Genomic DNA, 23,366 nt, shown 5'->3' on the forward strand with positions numbered 1-23,366 from the left:
GCCCAGCTTGAAAGAGCTCCTGTGTGTCCCTGAATGTGATCATTGATGACTGAAAGACATCTTCTGCCTCCATTTATCTGTTTACTACAGTGTGTTGAATTCATGTTAATGTGGATTTAAAGACATTTCAATTAGTGGAACAAAATTGCAGGGGGGAATCTTAAAAAAAAAAAAAAGTTATCAACCAAAACTTTTGTGACCCCCAAGCAGTACATCTTGACCCCTAGGGGTCGCGGACCCCGTGTTGAAGACCTCTGACCTACTGTGATTGGTAACAGCTACATTTTATATGATGTAATTTACTGGAGCAGCAGCTTGGCAACAAGTAAGGGGAATATAGGGTGTGACATCACATTTAAACGTAAGCCTAAAGAAAATACATTAAAATGCAGAAACAAGGCAAAGATTTCTGACTGCTTTTAATTTGCTATTTTCCAAATGTTATTTGTAGGACTCAAAGTTAATTGAGCTACATACATATCTATTTTCAACATCTAGGCCACTAAAGGACTGAAAAACTTGTCATCTCAATAATTAAAGGTTTACAAAAGCTCAGATCAACATAAACCAATTAGAATCTCCCTTAAAGGTTTTCAAAATAAAAGTTAAAAAAAACCTCAGCATATCTCCCTTAAAAGCAAATCTGCTGTATTAACTTTGCATTACCAGGAAAGAATCAATATGTCATTCTCACATTCAAATCTTTCCGACTCTATGCTAAGACACAATACATGATTAGTTTGAGAAACTAAAAGAACCTTTAACATTTCACAAGAAAAGGTCAAATTTCTTTTATCACAGAACTGTTATTATGAGAGGTTTATGTTGGACTTTGAAGTTCATATCAAGCCTTCAGAGTTGCTCTGCTGGACTCCCCTGGTTTTTTGTTCACGGCGATCTTCAGCTGGTTGGCAAAGCACATTCAAACGCTGAAAGTTTAATCAGGAGAAAACCAGTGAGTAAGATTTCTAAAAAAAAGATTACTATTAAAAAGCAACACTTAAAAACCTTTATGTATAAATATCTAAATGATTTTGTACAAAACTGTTGGTGCTATATATATATATATATGTATGTTATATGTGTTATATATATTTTATATATATATGTTAGATATTAAATTTATTTAAAAGATAAAATAGAGTTTAGAGTTAAAAAAAAAAAAGATTAAAAAAAAAGCTAGAAGTTGGATTAGCTGGATGAGATTTATGACTGGACATTCTACACTGTTTGGGGAACTCCCCATTGGTCAGAATAGGTTAGATAATCTTTCACTCCAAGTTTAAGGAAACATGAATAGGCCAATTACAATCTTAAAGTCTTCTGTTTAAGGTTGTGATTATTGTCACTGGTAAATTAGAATATAGGGCTCTCCTGTGACCTATTACAGGAGAAAAGCATCAGATTAGAAAGAAAGGGAAATGTTCTTTCTGAATGCATCATTATGCATATCGAGCGTTGGACGTGCCTTGTGAGCTTTTAACCTCTCAAAATCTGGGTTTACAAATAATAATTCAGAATGCATGAAAATTTCACCAGTAAAATGATTGCTAATGTAGACATGTTAGACATTGTTGGAAAGCTTGGATTCTCCACAATTCAACCACTATGTTCATTTTATGGACACAGTGAGCACCAAAGCACGATTAACCCAGATATAGCAGCATGTCAAAATGTAAACATGACAAAGCAGCCACAACAAGCAAGCATGTCTTTATTACTGCTGTTCAAAAAAGACGTATTATTTTCGGGAATAAAAAAAAAAATAAACTTTTAGGCATGTTTAAACCAATGCAGCTTGGGCTGTGTTTAATTTTTTATGTATATATTCAGAAACTAGAAGGTGTTATCTTTCAAATAATGTATTGCACATGTAAGTTGGGCTTATAGTTCCTAAGTCATTTGCTTTTCCATTTGGGTATGCAAAATAGGCAAGAATTTTGCAAAATGAGGCTGATAAAAGCTTAACCCTTGACGCCCCTCAAGCGTTAGGCTGATCTTGGAGCAAGGAGAGCTCTCAGCATCAAACCATGAAAATAAATATTTATACACTGCTCAAAAAATAAAGGGAACAGATAAGTAACATCCTTTATTTTTATAAAATATGCACCTCAAGCAAAAAATAACATTAAACTATATAGTGGTTTTTGCTTGTAATGTGAAAAAATGTAAGAAAGTTCAAGGAGAAATACTGTATTACCTTTTAACTACTATGAAAATGTTGAAGCAATACTATAAATTTTCAATTCTGGGTTTCGGATGTTATGGTGCAATGTTAAATAACTTTTTGGTTTCTATTGATTTAATGCTGAATTATTTCATTTTCCATTTTTTAATCTCAAATGGAAAAGTGAATTGAGGACCAACCTGTCTGAAGGTTCCTTCTGTGAAAAAAAGCTGTCCAGCGGCCCACAGTGGCACCATAAGAACTGAGGACATAGACATGATCCAATCCAGAGCGTACGCCCAGTCAGGGTAAACATACGAGTTATTTATCTTCAGGTGCTGATAATCAACCAGATACAAAACAAAGGAAACCTGAAAAGGAATAAAAATGGTTGTTTATGTTAATTGTGGTTAAAACCAAAGATAAAACAAAAAATATATATATATCTCACCGCTGACACCAGAGGAATGACAAATTTCCAGCAAAATTTAAAGAAAAAAGATGGTCTGTGTCCCGTCATGTCTTCAATTATACTTAAAAGGCGATCACTTCCTGATAAAAGATCAGCATCAGTTAGAGAAACCAATAAATTGTCACAGTGGGATTTTATAAATATGAACAATTTCTTCTCCCTCTGAATAAACATACTTAGCTTTTCCTGATATGTTTTAAAGTTTGAAATAATAATACTGTGGTAATATTATTTCAAGTTTGCAAATAAACCTTGAGAGTGGCACATTTGGTCCATATTTATTCCTTTCAAATAACTGCAATGGTCCAAGTAAAATAGTCATTTCTAAATAATATGAACTTACCGAATAGCCAGGCCACAGCAAGGCATTGGCATACACTCATAAAATCCTGACATGCTCTGGTGCAAGCATAGTAATCAATAAGCTGGAATATGTAAAGTCCTCCCTGAAACAAACAGGAGAAAATTTCAACAAAGTGAATTAAAAAGAACAACTTTGAAAGATTTAAAGTTTCATTTTGTTTTATTCTTTTTTACCTGAGTGACCAAAGGCAAATGTAAGAGAAAAAAGGATGAACAGAGGATGAGGACAAAGATCTCACGTCTCCTTGGGACATGAAAAAAATCTGGAGATAAGTCGCAGACTGAAGTGATCACACTCTCCACCGTCACAAACTGGAGACAAAGGAATATGCAGCAGAGACATCACCCTGATTATTGCATTTAATTTTAATTGTTCAACAATTAGTGCAGCCATATCACTGAAATTCTAACTTTTTAAACTGTAGGTAAACGGTGAAGCTACCGTACTTTCTTACATGTGTATCAACACTGAGTAAAATCAGCATCAGGAAAAAGCAAACAGTCCAGAAATGTGGAAAAGGCATCATAGCTGTAGCCTGAGGGTAAGCAATGAAGGCCAGACCTGGACCTGTCCATTAGAGATACATAAAAACAATCAGTGCTCATGTAGTACACAGCATGGAAAAAAATACACACAACGTATCAACCAGCTAAGTTAATCTTCCTAGAAACTTTTTTTTTTCTTTGAGTTTTTTATTTTATTTTTATTTTTTTTTAGTTCTCTTGGCACTATTGGCTCATTTTTAGGACAGTAGGCTGACAGGAAAGGGGGTATGAGAGAGGGGGAAAGACATGCAGCAAGATTCAAGCTGGATTCAAATCCGGGTCTGCCACGTCAAGGACTAATCACTGCACCACCAAAACACGCCCATTCCTAGATGCTAATTGAAGTAAAAATAAATTATTAGGTTATTGTTTATGTGAACACAATGTCTTAATTACATTTTGTAGCCAAACTTAAGCTCCAAATTTTTCAATTCTCCTGCACAATTAGGTTCAATCATTTTCATTTAGTATATCTGATATAATAAAAATGTGAGTTTCTTTATATATATTTATAAAATGTTGGATTTTTTTATATTATTTATATCATCCTCAATAACTATAGGACTAATCTCTTGCTGTTAATAGCAGTAAAACCCTTCTGACTTTTACCCAGATATTTTCATTATTTATCTTTGTGATGAGCTTTATGTAGGTCAGAAAGCATCCTTTCCATCACCCTAATGTTTTGCTCTCTCAACAGAACTGGATTTTTAACTTGGAGGGGGAAAAAAATACTCATTTGATCTTACAATGGAGAAATTAACCCTCTAATTTTAACCCATCCTCTTAGGAAGCAGTGGGCATCCTAATTCCATGTGCAGCGCCAGGGGAGCAGTGTGGGGTTAAGGGTCTTGCTCAGAGACCCAGAGTAGCAGTCTGTGGGAGTAGGTTTTGAACTCACAACTTCAGGATTCCAAGCCCTATGCCCTAGGTCGCCACTCCCCCATGGCTTGAACTGAGTTGTATTTTTTCAGTTTCACTCATGGACAAAAGCAAACATGTCTAGAATGATAGTTTGCATTCAATCTTAACCTGACAGGTGTATGAGTAACTTTAAGCTTAAGAGTATCTAGAAGGTTTTGTGCCGTTCACCCGGACACATCCTTCATGGCTTTATAGATTTAATGCATAATTTGCATGAATTATTTTTGATACAAGAAAATTAAGCCCATTCCAAAGATTTTTTCAGGGTCATATTAAAATAATACATGGTAAATCTTTATTTGAAATCTAACGGGATCACATCGTTGAACATTACTCATTTTTTCTAAAGTATAAAAGTTTGCTAATCAGATTTTCAGACCAAAAAAGTCACACAATTTGATTAAAGCCTTATTATACACTTGTGGGTGTTTTTTTTCTTCTCCTTATTTATGCAGCAGTTAATTTAAATCTCTCATGATTTTACATCAGATGAAACGAAGGGTAAAATTGAAAATGAAGGGTATAAATCTTAAACAATATATGTTTTAATATTGTTATAATTGTTATTTTTCTGAAAATTTCCTTAACATACAGTTATGGTTTGATAAAACATATTTAAAATAACCCTACAGGGTTTGTATTGCAATCACCAAAGAAAAAAACATCAGAGAGCTTATATCGTAATTATGAGATGTTATCTCATAATTATGAGAAAAGATCTTAATAGTATGAAAGGGTAAGAAAGTATTGCCAGATACTGATTGTCGCTCATAGTTATGAGATCTTATCTCGTAATTATGAGATTCCGATCTCGTAATTATGAGATATGATCTTAATATTATGAGATCTTTTCTCATAATTACCAGATAAGATCTCATAATTACGAGATCGGTATCTCGTATTTATGAGATAAGATCTTATAATTATGAGATCAGTATCTGGTAATTATGAGATGTTATCACGTAATTACGAGATACCGATCTCGTAATTATGAAATAAGCTGTCAAATTTTTTTTCTTTGGTGAATGCAATGTGCTTCTGTAGTTTTTTGTGTAATTTTTGTTTCTTTTTTATCAAAGAATACAACAGTAATCATTTTCTTACTCTGCTTATTTCGGATGGCCCAGCCAGTTTCCTCTCTAGACTTGTTCACATATGGTATGTAGTTATAAAGACCTTTCGTCAGGACTTTGCAAAGCAATTTACAATTTTAAACTAAATATTAAGATCAATGCATAACGTTTAAAACTAAAAACAAAACATATACCTGATTCAGCCACACTGTCAACAGTCACACCCTGTTTTTGAGCCATGTATCCCAGAACAGAGAAAACCACAAACCCAGCTATGAAGCTGGTAACACTGTTCAGCAGGCAGAGCCAGAAACAGTCCCTGTGGGTCAACAAAAGAACAGCCAAGGAGTTCATGAAGCTTATGATTTAGATAAAAATAATATGAATCAATATTTCTCCAAACGTCAGTACAGCGGATAATGGATGGGACGTACTTGTAGCAGTTGTTGTTGTAGTGATTGTAGCTTCCCAGAACACTCAGAGTTCCAATAACCAGGCTGTAGGAGAAGAAGATCTGTGATGATGCCTCCATCCAGACCTGAAATATTCAGAAGTGTAACTGCTGCTGCTGTAAAAGGTTGAGCTTGACACATGATGCAAATTCAGTCATTTAAAAGACAGAGATGAGATCCAAACCAGTTTTATAAATAAACCAAAGGTAAAGAAGGTTCCTGTTTATAATGAGAAACCAAGCACCTAAATAGACCTAAGGGACATGATTATTTGTGTGTCAAAGTTCAAGGAGCACATACACTGAACAATGGACCAATAAATTATTCCTGTTGGCTGACATTTCATTTTGGTTTATTTATTTTTATCTAGTAAACACTAATTCACAACAGTGATTTCAAAACACAAGTAAAACAATTTCACTGAAAATCAGCCCAATACCATACAAAAAACAATTCAGGTTCATCTAACTGTGAAATAATTTAACATATAATTTCTCTATGTTTGTATTTAAACTTGAGTGCAATCTTTCCCTGATGGAGGGTGGACTCTCTCCTACAGTGATGTGTCCAGCGGCTGTAGAGATACTCAGTCACTAGCCAGGTACCTCAGACTTCTCTTCTGTGACTTTTTTAGTCTTAGAAGCTTTCAGCTGTGAGATGCATGTCACAGATGGGAATGACCTCTGTGGTCCGAATCCAAGTGGTGCTTTTGCAATACTATGCTTCACATTGCTTGTCTATAAGAAAAATTATTCTTGTGAGTAGATGTGATTCTCATTCTAGTACCACACCACTTTTTACAATGGACAAAGCTACTTCTCACAGTAAGAGTTGGTAAACTGTCTTCCCTATACTATATCTTGGTGTTACATTTATACTACGATGGGGATTTTCTTGACATGGACTAGGTTCATTTGTTCAACAATGCAGCCACAAGTCTAATGTTTGAACTAGTTTGCAGTATGTGATATTATTGGCGTTAGCTGCTGGCTAGTATAAGCAGTAAGTCACCCAACCTGCAAAATAGGAAGGTTTGGGTTCGTATCCCAGCTGGGGGGAATGAGCTGCCAGTGTGGATTCTTAGACAACACCCTTCATGCTAATGCCTGCTTTGGGGACCGGTGGATTAGTGGTTAGGGCATTGTGCTTGGAATCATGAGGTTCTGAGTTCGACCCCCACTCCCACAGACTGCAACTATGGGTCCCTGAGCAAAGACCCTTAACCCTTAAAAGGGCACTCAGTGAAATACTTTGAAAATCAAAATTTCAAGCCAATAGTTTTATTGGAATCCAGGACAAGACCTTATTACCTTTGTAACGTTAGAAAAATATGGATATTTTGATGGCAAAAATCAATGTCAATGTACTAACAAGTAATGCCAACTTGCCTGAATATATTAAGAAAAATAACAAAAGTGCTTCTATTAGAAATTCATGAAAAACACTCAGAGTGAAAGAAACACATTTGTATTGGTACAACATAACCCTAGAGGCATTAATGCTGATACTGGCACTTACATTTTTTAGTTTATAAACCTAAATATAATTGTTACCTCTGCTTATTAATTGACTTTTCAATTAGCTTTTTAAATTTTTTTTCTTGAGTTGTTAATTTTTTTTTTTTTACAACCTAATTTACAGTGCGTAATATATCATCCAAGGGCTCATGTAATTGGTCAAATGCCAAAATAAGATGTACAGCCATGTAGCAGTATCTTTGCTGAATGGCTGGATATAGATCTTGTGCTTCTGGGGGGAAAAACTCCATTTGTAAGGGGTATGCAAGGGATCAAAAATGGTAATCTGCCCTATAAAGGTAAACCCCACACTGCTCCCTGGGCGCTGCACAATGGCAGCCCACTGCTCCCCAAGGGGATGGGTTAAATTCAGAGGGTTCATTTTGTTCAAACATTAGTGTCATTCACAACAAATTTACCTTGACATTAACAAAGAGATCGGTGAAACTGAAAATATGAGATAATATAAAAAAATAATATAAAATATAAGAAATTAAACTGGACAGCATATATATATATATATATATATATATATATATATATATATATATATATATATATATATATATATATATATATATATATATATATATATATATATATATATATATATATATATATATATATATATATATATATATATATATATATATTCACACAAATCCAGGGGGTTTCTTTGTATCTCTGCTTATCCTAGGTGATTATAAGGAAATTCAAGAGATACTAATGTCTGGAATACAATATAAACATCATACAGACCTCATTACTGGTAAGGGGGATAACTATGACCAACAATGAATTAGTTCAGACAAGCTTGGAATATAGTTTTTTAAAAAGAGAGCTCAAAGTAACACAAAATGGAAACAAAGACCAAACAAAAGCTTCGTCTCCATTTCACTCGAAAGCTGGTCATGATTTATACAATTTGCTTACAGACTTAGTATAATAAGTTGGATGCTCACATTGTAAGGAAACACATTATAGCTGTGGAGCAATGTACCTCAAAGTTAGCCAGCCGTTTAAGGTCTGGATACAGGTAGAAATAAATCCCTTCCCAAGCTCCAGGCAAAGTCAATCCTCTGATCAGGAGGACGAGGAGCATCACATAAGGAAAGGTGGCTGTAAAGTATGCAACCTAAACAAAGATCAAAATCAATAACTTTTTTTCTCCTTACAACATATATACGAGGGTCGTGTTTAAAGTTCGATCCACCTTTCCAGAAGATCTGATGCCTTTCCAAATACTGAAGTAACATAAAATCCAGCTGACCAGAAGACACAAAACAAGCTCCCAGCTCAGGCTGCCCAAATCATGAATGCCTGAAGATAGGTTCAATACGCGATTTCTGTGGAGAAAAACAAACAGTAATAAGTGGTACAGTATAATTCAACTCAGTTTATTTATACAGTACAGCACCAATTCACAACACACGATCTCAAGGCATTTTACAGAGACAATTCAACCAGATCATACAGTAATATTGGTTCAAAGTTTTCTAAGGACAACCAGATGATTCCATCGACTAGATGACTTGAGAGCAATCCCTTACACCAAGCATGCATGTTGAGGAAAACTCCCTTTTAACAGGAAGGAATATGATCTCTCTTTTTACTTTTTCCTCTGAACTCTCGCTGCTGCATTTTCGACCAGCTGAAGGCTTTTAACTACAGTTTGTGGACCCCCTAATAATATAGTATTACAAGAGTCCAGCCTTGAAGTGCATAGACTACAGTAGTTTCTCAGCATCACCACAGGACAGGATATTTCTCATTTTGGCAATATTCCAGAGATGAAAGAAGGAATTTCTAGAAACCTCTTTGAAATGGGATTTAAATAAAAGGTATCGATAAAAAACGAAATTTCTTACTTTATTTTCTGAGATAAATTTAATGCCATCCAAATGAAGTGACTAATCAGTTCATTTTCAAAGACTCTGGTCCAAAGACAACAACTTCTGTTTTGTCTGCATTCAGCAGCAGATAGTTAAGAGTCATCCAGGCTTTTATGTCTTCAAGACATGCCTGTAATCTATGTAATGGGTTAGCTTCATCTGGATTTATAGACAGATATAGCTGGGTATCATCAGCATAACAGTGGAAATGAAAACCACGATGTCCAATAATTCTACCAAGTAGAATAATTTTATTGGGAGACAATATGTATAGTAAAGTAAATTGACCCTTGCACTGATCCTTGTGGTACTCCACAGGTAACCCTGGAGCATGAGGAAGATTTATCATTAACATGATAAATTTTCTCTTTTGCCCCCTAGTGCCTCTGTACTTCCCCCATAGATCCCTTCTACCTTCTTCTGTCCACACCTGCTCCCAATCAGTTGATAACTCTATTCATTATTGTGTCTGCCATATATAATCCTCTGCAGTTATTCTGGATTCTCTTTATTCCCACCTGAATCCCTGTGCTCCAATTTGGTCTCACCTTGCCGATTTAGACAGCGCATGCCTGATGTCCCAGAATCTCCTAAAACAGTGGCATATGCGGAACTCTGTGTATTGTTAAATTTTGGGTGCATACATAGCACATTCATAACGAGTCCAGAACTTATGTCCACCGACAGCCTAACATATGCATGAAGTACGGCAGCGTAATGCTCATGAAATGTCACAAGCCAGTGTCCTGAGGGGGGCAGCAATGCGCTTGGAGGTGCCTGGCCTTCATAAAAAGATGTCTTTGATCCCGATTTTAGCCTTGCTGCTGTTTTCATCTTGGCCCCCCAAAAAAGAATGAATAATAGAAAAAGAAAAAGAAAGAAAGAGGTTTGCAGTCACAACAGGTTCAACGTCATGTCTGTTAGAAAGTTTGTTGGTCGTGGACGTGGGCGTAAACGCAGGGAGGATCCATCCCGCTCTCCTTCTCTCTCACCCTATGATGGCAATGCAGTCTGGAGGAGTACTGACTGTTTCTTACTGTGAACCCCCTGTGATATCAAAACGCTGTCAATACGCCATTATACAGTAGCTCTATGTTAGAAAAATGTTCAACGGTCGTCTGGAACACGTCAGATACATTGATATGCATTGATAAGTTTTTAAAAAGTTACGCATAAGTTATGCACAAATTACTCATAGGTTTTTGTTAAGCTGGACACCACGACTTATGAGTAACTTGCAATTAACGAATGTCAACGATCTGATAACTTACCTGTAACATATGTATGAGCGTACGCTGCATAAACATCGACGTGTGTCAGCGTGCTTCAGCATGCTCATAACTTATAGAAAACATACCCCTAACTTATCCAACATATGCCAGCATTTTTTCAAGATTTTCTGTACATCAGGAGTACACTGGTCTAAATCGTCAAGGTGTGACAGGGTTATTTCAGGTTTTATGCTTCTGTTGCCACCACTCTAATTATTAAACTTGCAAGAAACCACCTCAGCCGCTGTCTCTGTTTTGGGGCCTCTACAAACCCCCACTCAGCTAAACATATATGACACCCAATTTAAAAATGAGCTTAACTCTGATGAAAATAATTTCATTAGATGTTTTTCATTAACAGCAAGTAGTTTGGACTCACTCCCAGAACTCCGTTGCAGCAGATGTGGTGTTGTGATGAGTTGCAGTGACATTAGATGAATTAAAAGACTGAAGTCAGAGACAGTTAACTGGACATGAATGGAGGGAAAAACAGGCAAAGCTTCCAATCCTTAATTAATAAATAATCATGGTTTAGTTGGACTGCTTAATTTACAAGGTAATATTTCATCATCATCATCATACAAATTAACTCGTTGCAATATAAATACAATAAGTGATCATGTAAAACAATCCTAAAGCCAAAGTACAATAGAAAACTCTATAAGGAATGAGCCAATGTATCTAACTTGGGTTTTTAGAGCATTGTTTTTATAAGCATGAAGAACGTGTCTTACCTGTGTTCCAGGGATTGTCACAGCTTGCCCAGGGTAGTTGGGATCTGAATGAGGAAACCAGGTAGAAGAGTGCCCAGACTTGGACCAATATATACATCAACTCATAGAGTTTCATCATTAAAAATCCATAACCAATTCCTAAAAAGAGCATACACATTTGGGTTTAATCCTGTATTCCTCTGGTTTAACTGATTTAATACATTAGGTCTGTAACATCTTACCTTGTGCTAATGGACAGAGTTTTCTCCAGCAGCTGAGGAATCCTTCCTGGGTGTACTGGCCGAATGAAGTCTCCATTAGGAAAAGAGGTATGCCACACATCACTGCCAGCAGGGTATACGGCACCAAAAAGGCACCTATGCATAGGGAGAAAACAATACTACCTCTTTTACCGTTGCAGTTTACCTTTAAATCATACTTGGTATCATTGCTATAAAAGTTTTTTTTATTTTTTTTACCTCCTCCATTCTTGTAGCAAAGATAGGGAAATCTCCACACGTTGCCCAGGCCCACTACATTCCCTGCAACAACTAAAACATATTCTGTCTTACTGGCCCACTGTCCTCTATCTCCAACCCGTAACGGATTTTCAGTTTTTCCTCTCTCTCTACTCATTTCAAAACCTGTGACTTCATCTGTTGCTGGTGTATAAAAAGACGTTGAGTTTTTATCCAGTATTTTACCTAATTTTATTAAAGACTTTTTTTCATGTTGAACAGTATTTGAATAGATTTTAAAGTTGAACACACAATATTTGCTTTGCAAAACTTCAAAGCAGGTGTAGAAGAACTCTTCAGGTCGCTTAAGGTTTTAGAAGTGCAAAACTGCAAGGAAAAAAGTAGATGAATATACTGTAGTCCTTATCCTTAAGAGTGTTGTATTTTCACAAAATGTTGAAAGTAATATGTTGCATTTAGAATTACTAAATATGGACAATCTTTAATACTCATACATTTTTACATGCTTTTTAGTAAAGGTGGAAACCTGAGAGCTCAACAAGCTATGATCACAGTAACACAACAATCTATTACTGTAGTAGGATTAGCAGAACAGTTTTTAATGTAGAAAACAATGTGTCTGTTGTTTAAATTGGCAACTATGCAAAAAATATTGATACCCCTTTAAACTTTTTACAGTTTGTGACATTTCAATTTAATTTGACAACAAGCAATTTTATTGAGATTTTATCCGATGGACCAGTACTAAATAGGACATTATTGTCAAGTTAAATGGTACATCAAAAAAAAAAAAAAAAAAAAAAAACACCAATAAAAATATGAAATGTCGGGCATGTGCTGTATATAAATTCAGATAATTCTTATCCTCCTACACCTACTGTAAATACACCTCTGTGCGATGTCTTACCTTTAGAATACACCTTAATACTAAACAGAGTACATCAATATGTAATTTAGTCCAAGTTTAAATGCAGCTGTTTTGTAAAGGCCTCAGAAGATTGTTGAAGGCATGGAAAAACAGCACCATGAAGACCAGGGAGAAAGCTGTACAGAGGTTTAAAGTAGGGTCAGGTTATAAAACAATAACTCAAGCTTTTAACAATTCACAGAACACTGACAGTTGTGGAAATAGCAGGGCAGTGACAGCAAAAAATAATTTAAAAGGGTTTTAGGTTATCATATGTAAAATATGTCACATTGTGGTAGTTATGCAAACTCTTAATGCTTTTGATCCATCAATAGGTGGTAACTATCAAAAAGCAATGAGAAAACTGCCACTTGAAAAGTTTTGTGGAGAAATTTTTGCCTTTTTATATAGTATGTTGTTTTTTCTTTAAAAATGTGTAGACAGTTTTATGTTTTTCAATTCTCCAGAGAATTTGGAGCCCTAAATGGTTAAAATAATACCATCCTTCAAGTGATTGAAAGTATAGAGGATGATCTTTCCTTTCCTGGTGGATCATCTAAATAAGTGGTCCTCCTAATGTCAATCATTCTGGTGATGGCGTCCTACGTGCTTGTCCATTTAGCTATCTTTTTCTGTGCATGCTCACTTTCAGCATATATCTGTGGTGATATGGCTACGGTTTCAGACAGTCATTCAGCTCACCTTTCTCACCGCTGTTCTTTGAAAATGACTGAAGGTTATAAGAGAAAAAGTGTCTAGGAAGTGTACGAGAGGAAAAGAAAGGCCTCAGTTGCGCAGAGAGCTCTCATAGCAAAGCATTATTGGAGCTATGAGAACAGCAACTTTTAAACAGAATGTGCATGAGGAGAAATGGGCTCATGCATGTTCTCGCACATGCATTTTTTTTTAAGTGGAGAGGGCGGATCTTCAAGAAAATCCTCCACAATACCTTTAACAGGTGTGACCAGAACAGATGTGGTCATCACCAGATTTAGTGGTTTTGATTTGCTGTTCAGGAGGTTCAAAAGGGATGAATACCTTTCAAGAGACTGCAAATAAACGTCCATAAACTTCCAAGTCCCAACGATATTCCCAATTAGGTGCTGAAGACCATATAATTAACTTATAATTTGTTTTCTTATAGTTTTAAATTGACTCAGAAACTCCCCAGTGTTGTGTACTTAGTTCGTCGGACCTGTTCCAGGGCTGCCCTCTGTCACCGGTTCTGTTCATAACCTTTATGGGCAGGATTTCTAGGCACAGCGAAGGACTGGAGGGGGTTTGGCTGGCTCCCTCCTTCCAAGACCTAAAGAGTGCACGGTGGCAATTTGCAGCTGAATGTGAGGTGGCCAGATGAGAATCAGCTCCTCCAAGTCTGTGGCCTCAGCCAGAAAAAGGTGACTTCTCCCCTTCAGGCTGGAGGAGGGTTCCTGCCTCAAAAAGAGTTCAAGTACCGGTACTATATCTTGGGGTCCTGATCCCGAGTGAGGGGAGAATGGATCGCAGGATTGATAGACAGATAGGTATGATTGGTGTTATAAGGCTAACGATGCGGCGGTCAGTCATGGTGAAGAAAGAGCTAAGTGAGTAGGCGGATTTACCAGCGGGTCTATTTTTTCTACCCTCACCTATTGTCATGAAATCTGGATCATGACCAAAAGCACGAGATCCTGGAAGATCCAGGTCCAGAAAGTAAAAGGCCTGTACTGAGATCAGTTCCAACTATTTGCATTTCCAGCTCCACAATGCAGACTAATCACCTGGTTAATGTTGAATTTGTCTGCATCATCAACATCAGGTCATAATTCCTTGTAAGTGCACACTTTCCTGGCAATAAATCTGATTCTGATTCTAGTTACGTTCTAGTTAAGTTAAAGATGAAGGAAAATAAGGCTGGGTTTTTACTTTGTTTATCTGGATTATCCACCTCTGGTGGCTGGTAGGGCATTTACCTGAAGGTCAACTTGCAAACTAATTGACTTAATTACTGTAGGCAAAGCCGAAAATTGGTCTCTTATTGGCTTATTCTATGGCCTTAGTAGAAAACCCACTACAGTTAGTAATAAAGCTGAATTAGACCTACCTGATATGACAAAAAGACTATCAGCTAGATGTATTGTAAGTAAGTTTCAGTTGAATCTCCCCGCGGCTGTGACTTAATTTGATGTCATGATAGAATGACACACCAACTAAAATTCGACTTTCATTGTCGAATAGTCAATTTGGGAAAATTACAACGTGCAAATGCGTTAATGTCTGTTCAATCCCATTAGAGATAGGGTGAGGAGCACCTCAGGCTTTCCCCAACAGAACTGGAGGAGGTGTCTGTGGAAAGAGAAGTCTGGGAGCCTCTGCTGAGACTGCTGCCCAAACAACCTGGTCCCAGATGAATCAAAAGACCACAAGGCGATGACGATATAAGAACAGTGGTAAGAAGTTGTGCATTAATTCAATTCAGTTTATTTATATAGCGCCAATTCACAACACAAGTCATCTCAAGGCGCTTTACAGTTCAACCAGATCATACAGTCAAATTGATACAAAGTTTTCTATCTAAGGAAAACCAGTTGATTGCATCGACTCATTGACTCAAATGCAACCCCTCACACTAAGCATGCTTGTAGCGACAGTGGAGAGGAAAAACTCCCTTTTAACAGGAAGAAACCTCAAGCCAGACATGGGCAATGTGGAGTCAACAAGTCATCTCCATGTCATGTATTTAATCTACCCAGCCAATTAACGAGGTGAGTCCAATCTGCACAGGTTAATTCACGGTGAAGATTGGACTCACCTGCTTCAGTGGCTGGGTAGAACAAATACATGACATGGAGATGACTTGTTGACTCTACAATGCCCATGTCTGCCTCCAGCAGAACCAGGCTCAGTGTGAGCGGCCATCTGCTGAGGCTGACTGGGGTTCAAGGAGACAGAAGCAGAGATACAAAAAGTAACTGTAAAATGCGGCGCCGTCCAGGAAACACACAGCCAGGCAGACGAGCTCCAAGCCAGCTTCCATGTCAGAGGATATAGAGGGCACGTCCAGCCAGTCACAGTCAGAGAAACAGGACTACACTGGAAAACAGGCCGATCTCCAGCATCTATAAACAAGGATGTTGATGGAAGCAGCACAGCTGATATTTCTCTCCAGGATGGAGTCACAGCCAAACAGGAACAGACGAGGCAAAGCTACTATGAGAAAAAGCAGAGAGAGCATAACCTTAGAGATTGAACTAACACATTCTGCAGAGTGGGAGAATAGAGATAGAATGAAGCAGAATGATGAAATGGGGTCCCCATGTCCTCCAGAAGTCTAAGCTTATAGCAGCATAACTATAGAGATAGCTCAGGACATTACAAACAGCTATACCTATAGAGAGTAATAAACAGAAACACTGCAACATTTATATGATAAGAACTGCTGAGGAGACATCCAAGAAGTTTATTTATGAATGTTTGAAGAAAAAAATGCAAGAACCGTTTGTCCTCTTGGAATTAGACTAAACCTTTCAAACAAGAGCGAGGCAAGAAAATGCCTCATGTTGTGTGCTCACATTCAAACTCTTTTTCATAAGTCCTGGAAAGTACTCAAAGCTTTTCATTAGTATATAATTTACATGTAAATGATGACATACAAATTTCTACATTTGAACGCACCTCTGCCAAAAACGAAATATGTTTCTGTTTCTGTTAGTTGAAGGGGGAGACAGAAAGATATCCGATATCATACTGGAGATAGTTTTGTTTCTATTATTTTGTGATATCTTTTTGTAAATGATAAAAATTGGCTGAGATGACCATTTTAGTGGCAGCTTTTTATAAAAAGGTGGAGAAAAACATTATTTTACATTTTCCTAATTTCAAATCAAGCTTATAAAGGGTGTATGCAAATCTTGACCTCTAAAAATGCCTCAGGCATCTATCCCCAACCCCTTAAAAAAAGTTTCTTCTTGTTTAAGAACCCATTTTTTTCCTGTATTACAGAGATATATCCACCTCCAGAGCGTGGATCATTCCATTCATAGAAATAATAGGCAGTTAGTGAGGAAGATAAAAGTTTAATTTAGATTTTAGAAGGTAGATAAACAAAATGGAGGAATCTAAAGATCTTCCAAAGAGCAAACACAGAGAGAAAAGAGAAAATCTTAGAAAAACAGGAGACAGAGGACAGTGGTTCAGTAAAGCTGAATATGTTCTGGTTGTTGCAGGAAGTATTGTTGGTCTGGGAAATGTATGGAGGTTTCCCTACCTCTGCTACAGAAACGGGGGAGGTAGGTTAGAAGTTTGAACTTGATTTAATTGATTTGTCTGTTTAAGAGAGAAGTACTTTCATTTCTCTTTGCGTAGCGAGTACATTTCTTGTTTGTGAATTACAGGTGCGTTCCTGGTGCCTTACGGCCTGTTAGCAGTTGTTTGTGGGATTCCTCTGTTTCTGCTTGAGACTTCAGTTGGTCAGTTCACCCAGGAAGGATTTATCACATGCTGGACAAAACTCTGTCCTCTAGCACAAGGTGAGATGGTGAATAAGAAAACTCTAAAGTCATCTAAAAAAGAAAAAATACTCCATTTCAGAAATATTGAATACAGTTCTTAACTCTTTCTGTTTATAGACGGTCTGTGTAAAAACTTTGCATTTCCTTTGCAGGAATTGGAGTTGGACAGCTGATGATTTCACTTTGTTTCTTCATCTACATTTTGATTGAAGCCTGGGCTCTCTTCTACCTCCTGTTCTCGTTTAGGTCCCATCTTCCCTGGGCCAGCTGTAACAACACCTGGAACACAGGTAAGATGATTAAAAATACTTTGCTGATTTTACTAAAATAAAAAATGCTTAGAGTTATACAAACTCCAAAAAAGATCGTAAATAAATATAAATTTTAAAATGATTTTCCAAAAATCTAGCTAACTGCATCGATATCATGACCTCCACTTCTCCTAATGTGACTACAAGTCAGACCAACTCTTCCTCTGCTGCAGCTGAGTTCTGGGAGTGGGTATTCACTTTTTTTAAAGCCTCTTCAACATGATTTATATAATTACAGGAAGATTTTTGTGCCTTTTTTTTCGTAATCCCTCCTTTTCTATTCTGTTTTATGCAGATTTCAATTAATTTGCTAATGAATGAAATAAGTAGATCACAAACATCTGCAAGAATAGTAGTTTCAGAAAATTCTGCAGCAAATTTCCATGCTAAAAATTTAGTTTTGCACCAGAACCTCACAAGTAACACGTGAGTCTTATTCCATCTGTACAACTGTTGATTTCAGATCACATGTCTCTGTTTAACATCCTTAGACGCCGGGTATTAGGCATGTCTGCAGGCATTGAGGAGCTGGGTGCTGTGAGATGGGAGCTCGCTGGTTGTCTTCTAGCCTGCTGGGTGTTGTGTTACTTCAGCATCTGGAAAGGTGTCAGGTCCTCTGGAAAGGTCTTAATAAAAGACGTAAAACCTTCAGTTTTATTTGCATATCCTGCTCCAATGCACTCTGATTGATGGCATAGTTAAAGATTTGTAAATACTCTTCACAGTAATTTGAGATTAACATTATTGACATATCAACCATTGAATTTTAGTAAATTTATTTAGATGTGAAAATAAAGTAAAACAATTAAAGGTGCCACAATTGTGGGCCTCGGTTAAAAACCTTAAATTCCTTAAATCAAATTTAATTAAAAAAATTCACAAATCATGTTGAGTTTTTTTAAATTTGATAGAACACTATACGAGTAATGCATAACAACAATAAAATACATATATATGTGTGTCTTTGCTATGCAAAATGTCCTTGATACGCAACATATGTATGAAGGGCTTGATGCTGCATAGAACTCTACAGACTTAACATTAACTGTTGTGTTTTTGTTTCAGATTGCCTATTTTACTGCCACATTCCCCTATGTGATGCTCCTGGTATTACTTATCAGGGGTCTGACCTTACCTGGGGCATGGCAAGGGATCTACTATTACCTACTTCCTGATTTAAAACGGTTGGCTAATCTGGAGGTGACTATTGTGTAATGATTAAAGGCTTAAGGATCATTGTTTATTGTACTTCAGTTTGATAAACTTACAACAACGCTTCTTAATTATTGCAATTAGTATTACAGGTGTACAGAGATGACAAAAGTAATCACCTTCCTTACATGAGTAAAAGTACAGATACTTGTGTTAAAAATACTCTGGTAAAAGTTGAAGTACTGATTAAACTTATTTACTCAAGTAAAAGTAACAAAGTACAGGCTTGTAAATTTACTTAAAGTATAAAAGTAAAAGTAGAAACCACTTTTTTCATGCCGTTGCCTACATTTTAAATGGATGTCTGCCAATAGGACTAGATCTCCGTTGTGTTCATTTTCAATCATCTCGTTGTCCATACTACTATGCGAACGCCACCGCCACCAAGCTGCAATGATTTGCCGCCAATGAATACCGCCGAATCTGTTGATTCATCTTGTAGTGGTGCGTCAAATGCAACGTAGATTCCCATCCAATTAGATTGAATTTGGTATTGATGACGTGAAAAATAATAACGGTAACTCCATTGAAATGATTCAAAACTAAAGTAACGAGCCAATTTTTTAAAATGTAAGGAGTAGAAAGCACAGATATCTGTGTAAAAATGTAAGGAGTAGAAGTAAAAAGTCGCCATAAAAATAAGTAGTAAAGTAAAGTAAAAATATCAGAAAAATCTACTTGAGTACAGTAACCAAGTATTTGTACTTCGTTACTTCCCATCTCTGGAGGTGTATTGCTCTCCTGTCACAACTGTGATGACTCAGTGCTGGGGATGCTTAATTTATGTAGTCTTCCTTAACTTGTTTTTCAGTTTTACCACTATGCAGATGACATACTGCTGTATTTCTCAGCTACTGCGATTCTATCGTTTTAAAGGAATTCAAAGTCTCTGATAGTCTCTATACCTCTCACTCACAATGATTGTTTGGTTGTTTGTCAAGTCATTTTTGGTAATTAACTTTCCTTTGGAAAAATAAAAAAAAACTTATTAGCTACTGTTATTTTTTATGCAACATCAACCAACTATAACAATCTTTTAATATCTTAAATAATTTGAGTACAGTTTTACATAATTCTAACCAATTATTTAGCATTTAGAATTGACTAATTATGTACAATTTATTAAATAATTATTATTTTGTTGCTGTTGTGGTGGTTTCGTTCAGGTCTGGATAGAAGCAGGATCCCAAATCTTTTTCTCCTACAGCCTAACTGCAGGAACAATTAATGTCTTGGGAAGTTACAATGAGTATAATAATGACTGCTACAAGTAAGTCATCATTTTCTTTGCATCTTTAACTTGAAAATATAAACTCCTGTCTAACATTTGCTATATCATGAAATAAATTCTTCCCACAGAGACTGCTTTTGGCTCTGTCTGCTGAACAGTGGGACAAGTTTTGTTGCTGGATTTGTCGTCTTCTCTGTATTGGGATTCATGGCTCAGAAACAGGGTGTGACGGTTGACACAGTGGTGGAGTCAGGTATTTAAATGTGTTATTAAAGAAAAGAATTTTGAAGACCAAGAACTTCTTAAAAATACTTGTCTGAACCTCAGGTCCAGGATTGGCCTTCATTGCTTACCCTCAGGCTGCAGCCATGATGCCTTTACCACAGTTCTGGAGCTTCTGCTTCTTTTTGATGCTGATTCTGCTTACAGTTGACACACATGTAAGATATGATGGTTGCTTGACTATATTCATAATAACTGATATACTTTTAATGCTTAATTTGCTTTGTTTCACCCCCAAGTTTGTCATAGTGGAGAGTTTTATCACCACTGTAACCGACTTGTTTCCAAAATTGTTTCGTGTGCCAGTGAAGCATGAGATCTTTGTCCTTTTTATCTGCTTATCAAGTTTTCTGGTACATCTGACTTTGGTAACCGAGGTAAATATATATATATATATTTCCTTTCATGACAATACCTGCAAAACCAAGAAAACACGATTTACCTTGAATATTTTTTTAATGTTTGATTTTATTTTATTTTGTCCTATAGGGTGGAATTTACATCTTCCAACTGATAGATTTTTACGGCTCCACCAGAGTTTGCCAGAATTTTATGGCAATATGTGAATGTCTGGCTGTGGGTTGGATAATTGGTAAGAACAGATCAATACGCTACAATTTACAGTAAATTACCTAAATTACCTTTTTGTTGTTCAAGATCTTTTTTTCCCCCTCATATTCCTTTTGTAACATTTGACCAGATTATCCTTTTAAAATTTTATTAGGTGCTGACCGTTTTTCTGAGACCATTGAGGATATGACAGGGAAGAGACCTTCAGTTTTCTTTAAAGTATGCTGGAAATTTCTCATTCCTCTCCTATCATTGGTGAGTCTAAAAAGTCTAAGATTTTTATAGAAGTTCTTAAGCTGCGGTAGGTTAGATTAAAACCTAGACATCGATCTGGTTTCACTGTTTGTGCTTTTTTTCCCCATTATTTTTTCACATATTTTGAATCCATCTTGATTGTGCGAAAAAAGTGTTTAATGAGCAATATTAAACACAGCAACATGTGTTTTTGGTGATTCCAAAGAAACTTTATGATTGTTTTCTTCTCTGCACAGTTTTAAAGAATGTCATCAAGGTATGGCGACCTGGTCCTTATAAACTTACAGCAGGTTCCATACAAGCATGCTTGGTGTGAGGGATTGCTTCAAGTCAATGAGTCATGCAATCAGCTGGTTTTCCTTAGATAGAAAACTTTGAACCAATCTGACTATGATCTGGTTGAATTGTCTCTGTAAAGTGCCTTGAGATGACATGTGTTGTGAATTGGCTGTATATAAAAGTGGAGACCTAACCTCAGACAGAGGTTCAGTACCTGCCAAAAGCCATAAAGTTCAACAATCTTGGTTCTTGTTTATAAAGGAAGGTAGCATGGCGATGCAGATGACTGGGGCCCTACATGAGGTGATGTAGGTTTAGCATTGTTCTGTTGTTGTGAAGAAAAAAAATGAACCTATAAAGGTTTATCTTTCAATTTCAAGAAAAGTCTGTCTATCAGTTGTCATAAGATGGGGATCATAACTGAAAAACTGAGCTACCAGATACAAACAGGCAAAATCAGCTACCAGTGGAGGCAGCCATTTGATATATGGAGAGGAGCTCCATCATCGGGATGCTTGGAATAGAGCTGCTGCTCCTCTGCATAAAAAGAACTCAGCCGATGTAGAACAGCCATCTACTTAGGAAGCCTCCTGGGCAAGATAATAGTGATGGATGGACGGATGGACAGACACTCTTGTGAAAATGTTTTCCTACTCTGCTTCAGTTTTAAAAGCACATTTTATTTTCTTAATCTTTATTTTGAACATTAAAATTATCTTTTCCAGCAATATCAGTTGGTCTACAAAATATTTAACCTTAAACTTAGTTATTTCTTCATGTAACTTGTCAGGTTTCCCTCATCTTGTATCTGGTTGATTACCAACACCTAAGGATCAACGACTGGTATGTTTACCCTGACTGGTCTTATGCACTGGGGTGGATCCTGACTCTGTCCTCTGTAGCCATGGTGCCTCTTTGGGCAGTTGGACAGCTGTGCGTTACAACAGGAACCATCAGACAGGTCAGGGGAAACAAAAGGAACACTGAATCCATATATACACAATAAGAGATTTCCTGAAACTTAAAACAAAAGATAATTTCTTGTTTTCTAGCAACTGTCCATCCTTTGCTGTCCTGCTGATAATCTGATCCCACAGAGAAAAGAAAGAGATGAAACAAGAGGAGACATGCTGGAACATCTGCAGATGTCTGATGAAATATAACTCGCAAAAAAAGCAAACATCGTGGGGAGCCCAGGGAGCAGTTTGGGGTTAAGGGTCTTGCTCAGGGACCCAGAGTGGCAGTCTGTGGGACTCGAACTCAGAACCTCAGGATTCCAAACTCTATGCCCTATCACTCCCCACATTTAAGTGAATTAGTGAATTTGTTTTGGATTATCTACTGTTGATCTTTAATGGCCATTTATATTCAACACAGACACCGTTTTCTCTTGGAATTTGAAGTATTTTGTGAGATTTTAAAAATGTTTTTAACATTTGGTAAGCAGTCGGTGGATTAAATCAATATAATTAAACCCTATGACTAAAATCAGTGTTTACCTGCATGTCTAAGTTTAAGATGATTTATTTTTCTTGATGAAAACTTCATATGTCATAATCTCTAAGTTTTCTTGTTATATCACAGCACACATTTCCAGTAGAGCCTTGTTCTGGAAAATATATATTTTTTCCTTCCTGAGATGTTTCTTTCTGAGATTAGCTGTACATATAACATTAAACTGGACTAACTTTAAAACTGGAAATCAAATATGTTCTTTTAGTTTTATTTATATTGACTATTTTTCTCTGACAGAATGCTTTATATTTCAAATTTTGGGAATATTTTTCTCTTGATTAGAATAATTGGTAACTTTTAGTTCTATTTAATTGATCCCTTCACCTTTTTTCTCTCTTTGCCTTTTTATACTAGTTTATTTATTTATTTTTTTACCTTACAGGACAGGATAGAACCCCATAACCTCCACACACTCCAAAAATTGTTGACAAGATCAGGTTTACAG

General features: G+C 36.5%; 1 protein-coding gene and 1 pseudogene across 2 annotated transcripts; one reads left to right on the forward strand and one right to left on the reverse strand.

Annotated features, from left to right (window-relative positions):
• Positions 1–145: 145 nt before the first annotated feature.
• On the reverse strand, positions 146–12,038 carry LOC119787136 (annotated as a pseudogene).
• A 4,706-nt stretch (positions 12,039–16,744) lies between these two features.
• LOC119787135 (sodium- and chloride-dependent betaine transporter-like) lies at positions 16,745–22,650 on the forward strand. Of its 2 annotated transcripts, XM_038290780.1 has the most exons (13): positions 16,745–17,044; positions 17,150–17,284; positions 17,419–17,556; positions 17,676–17,763; positions 18,069–18,201; positions 18,643–18,777; positions 19,956–20,059; positions 20,149–20,273; positions 20,348–20,460; positions 20,542–20,679; positions 20,792–20,894; positions 21,027–21,127; positions 22,197–22,648. In XM_038290780.1, the coding sequence occupies exons 1-13, from the start codon at positions 16,864–16,866 to the stop codon at positions 22,410–22,412; spliced, it is 1,710 nt and encodes a 569-aa protein (XP_038146708.1). In that variant the 5' UTR covers positions 16,745–16,863; the 3' UTR covers positions 22,413–22,648. The 2 variants fall into 2 exon arrangements, with proteins under 2 accessions (XP_038146708.1, XP_038146707.1); XM_038290779.1 differs by having other exon boundaries at positions 20,348–20,679; positions 22,197–22,650.
• The last annotated feature ends 716 nt before the right edge of the window (positions 22,651–23,366 follow it).

Source organism: Cyprinodon tularosa, unplaced genomic scaffold, assembly GCF_016077235.1.
Source record: "Cyprinodon tularosa strain WSP-4 unplaced genomic scaffold, ASM1607723v1 ctg289, whole genome shotgun sequence".
In the NCBI taxonomy this organism is placed as follows: Eukaryota; Metazoa; Chordata; class Actinopteri; order Cyprinodontiformes; family Cyprinodontidae; genus Cyprinodon; species Cyprinodon tularosa.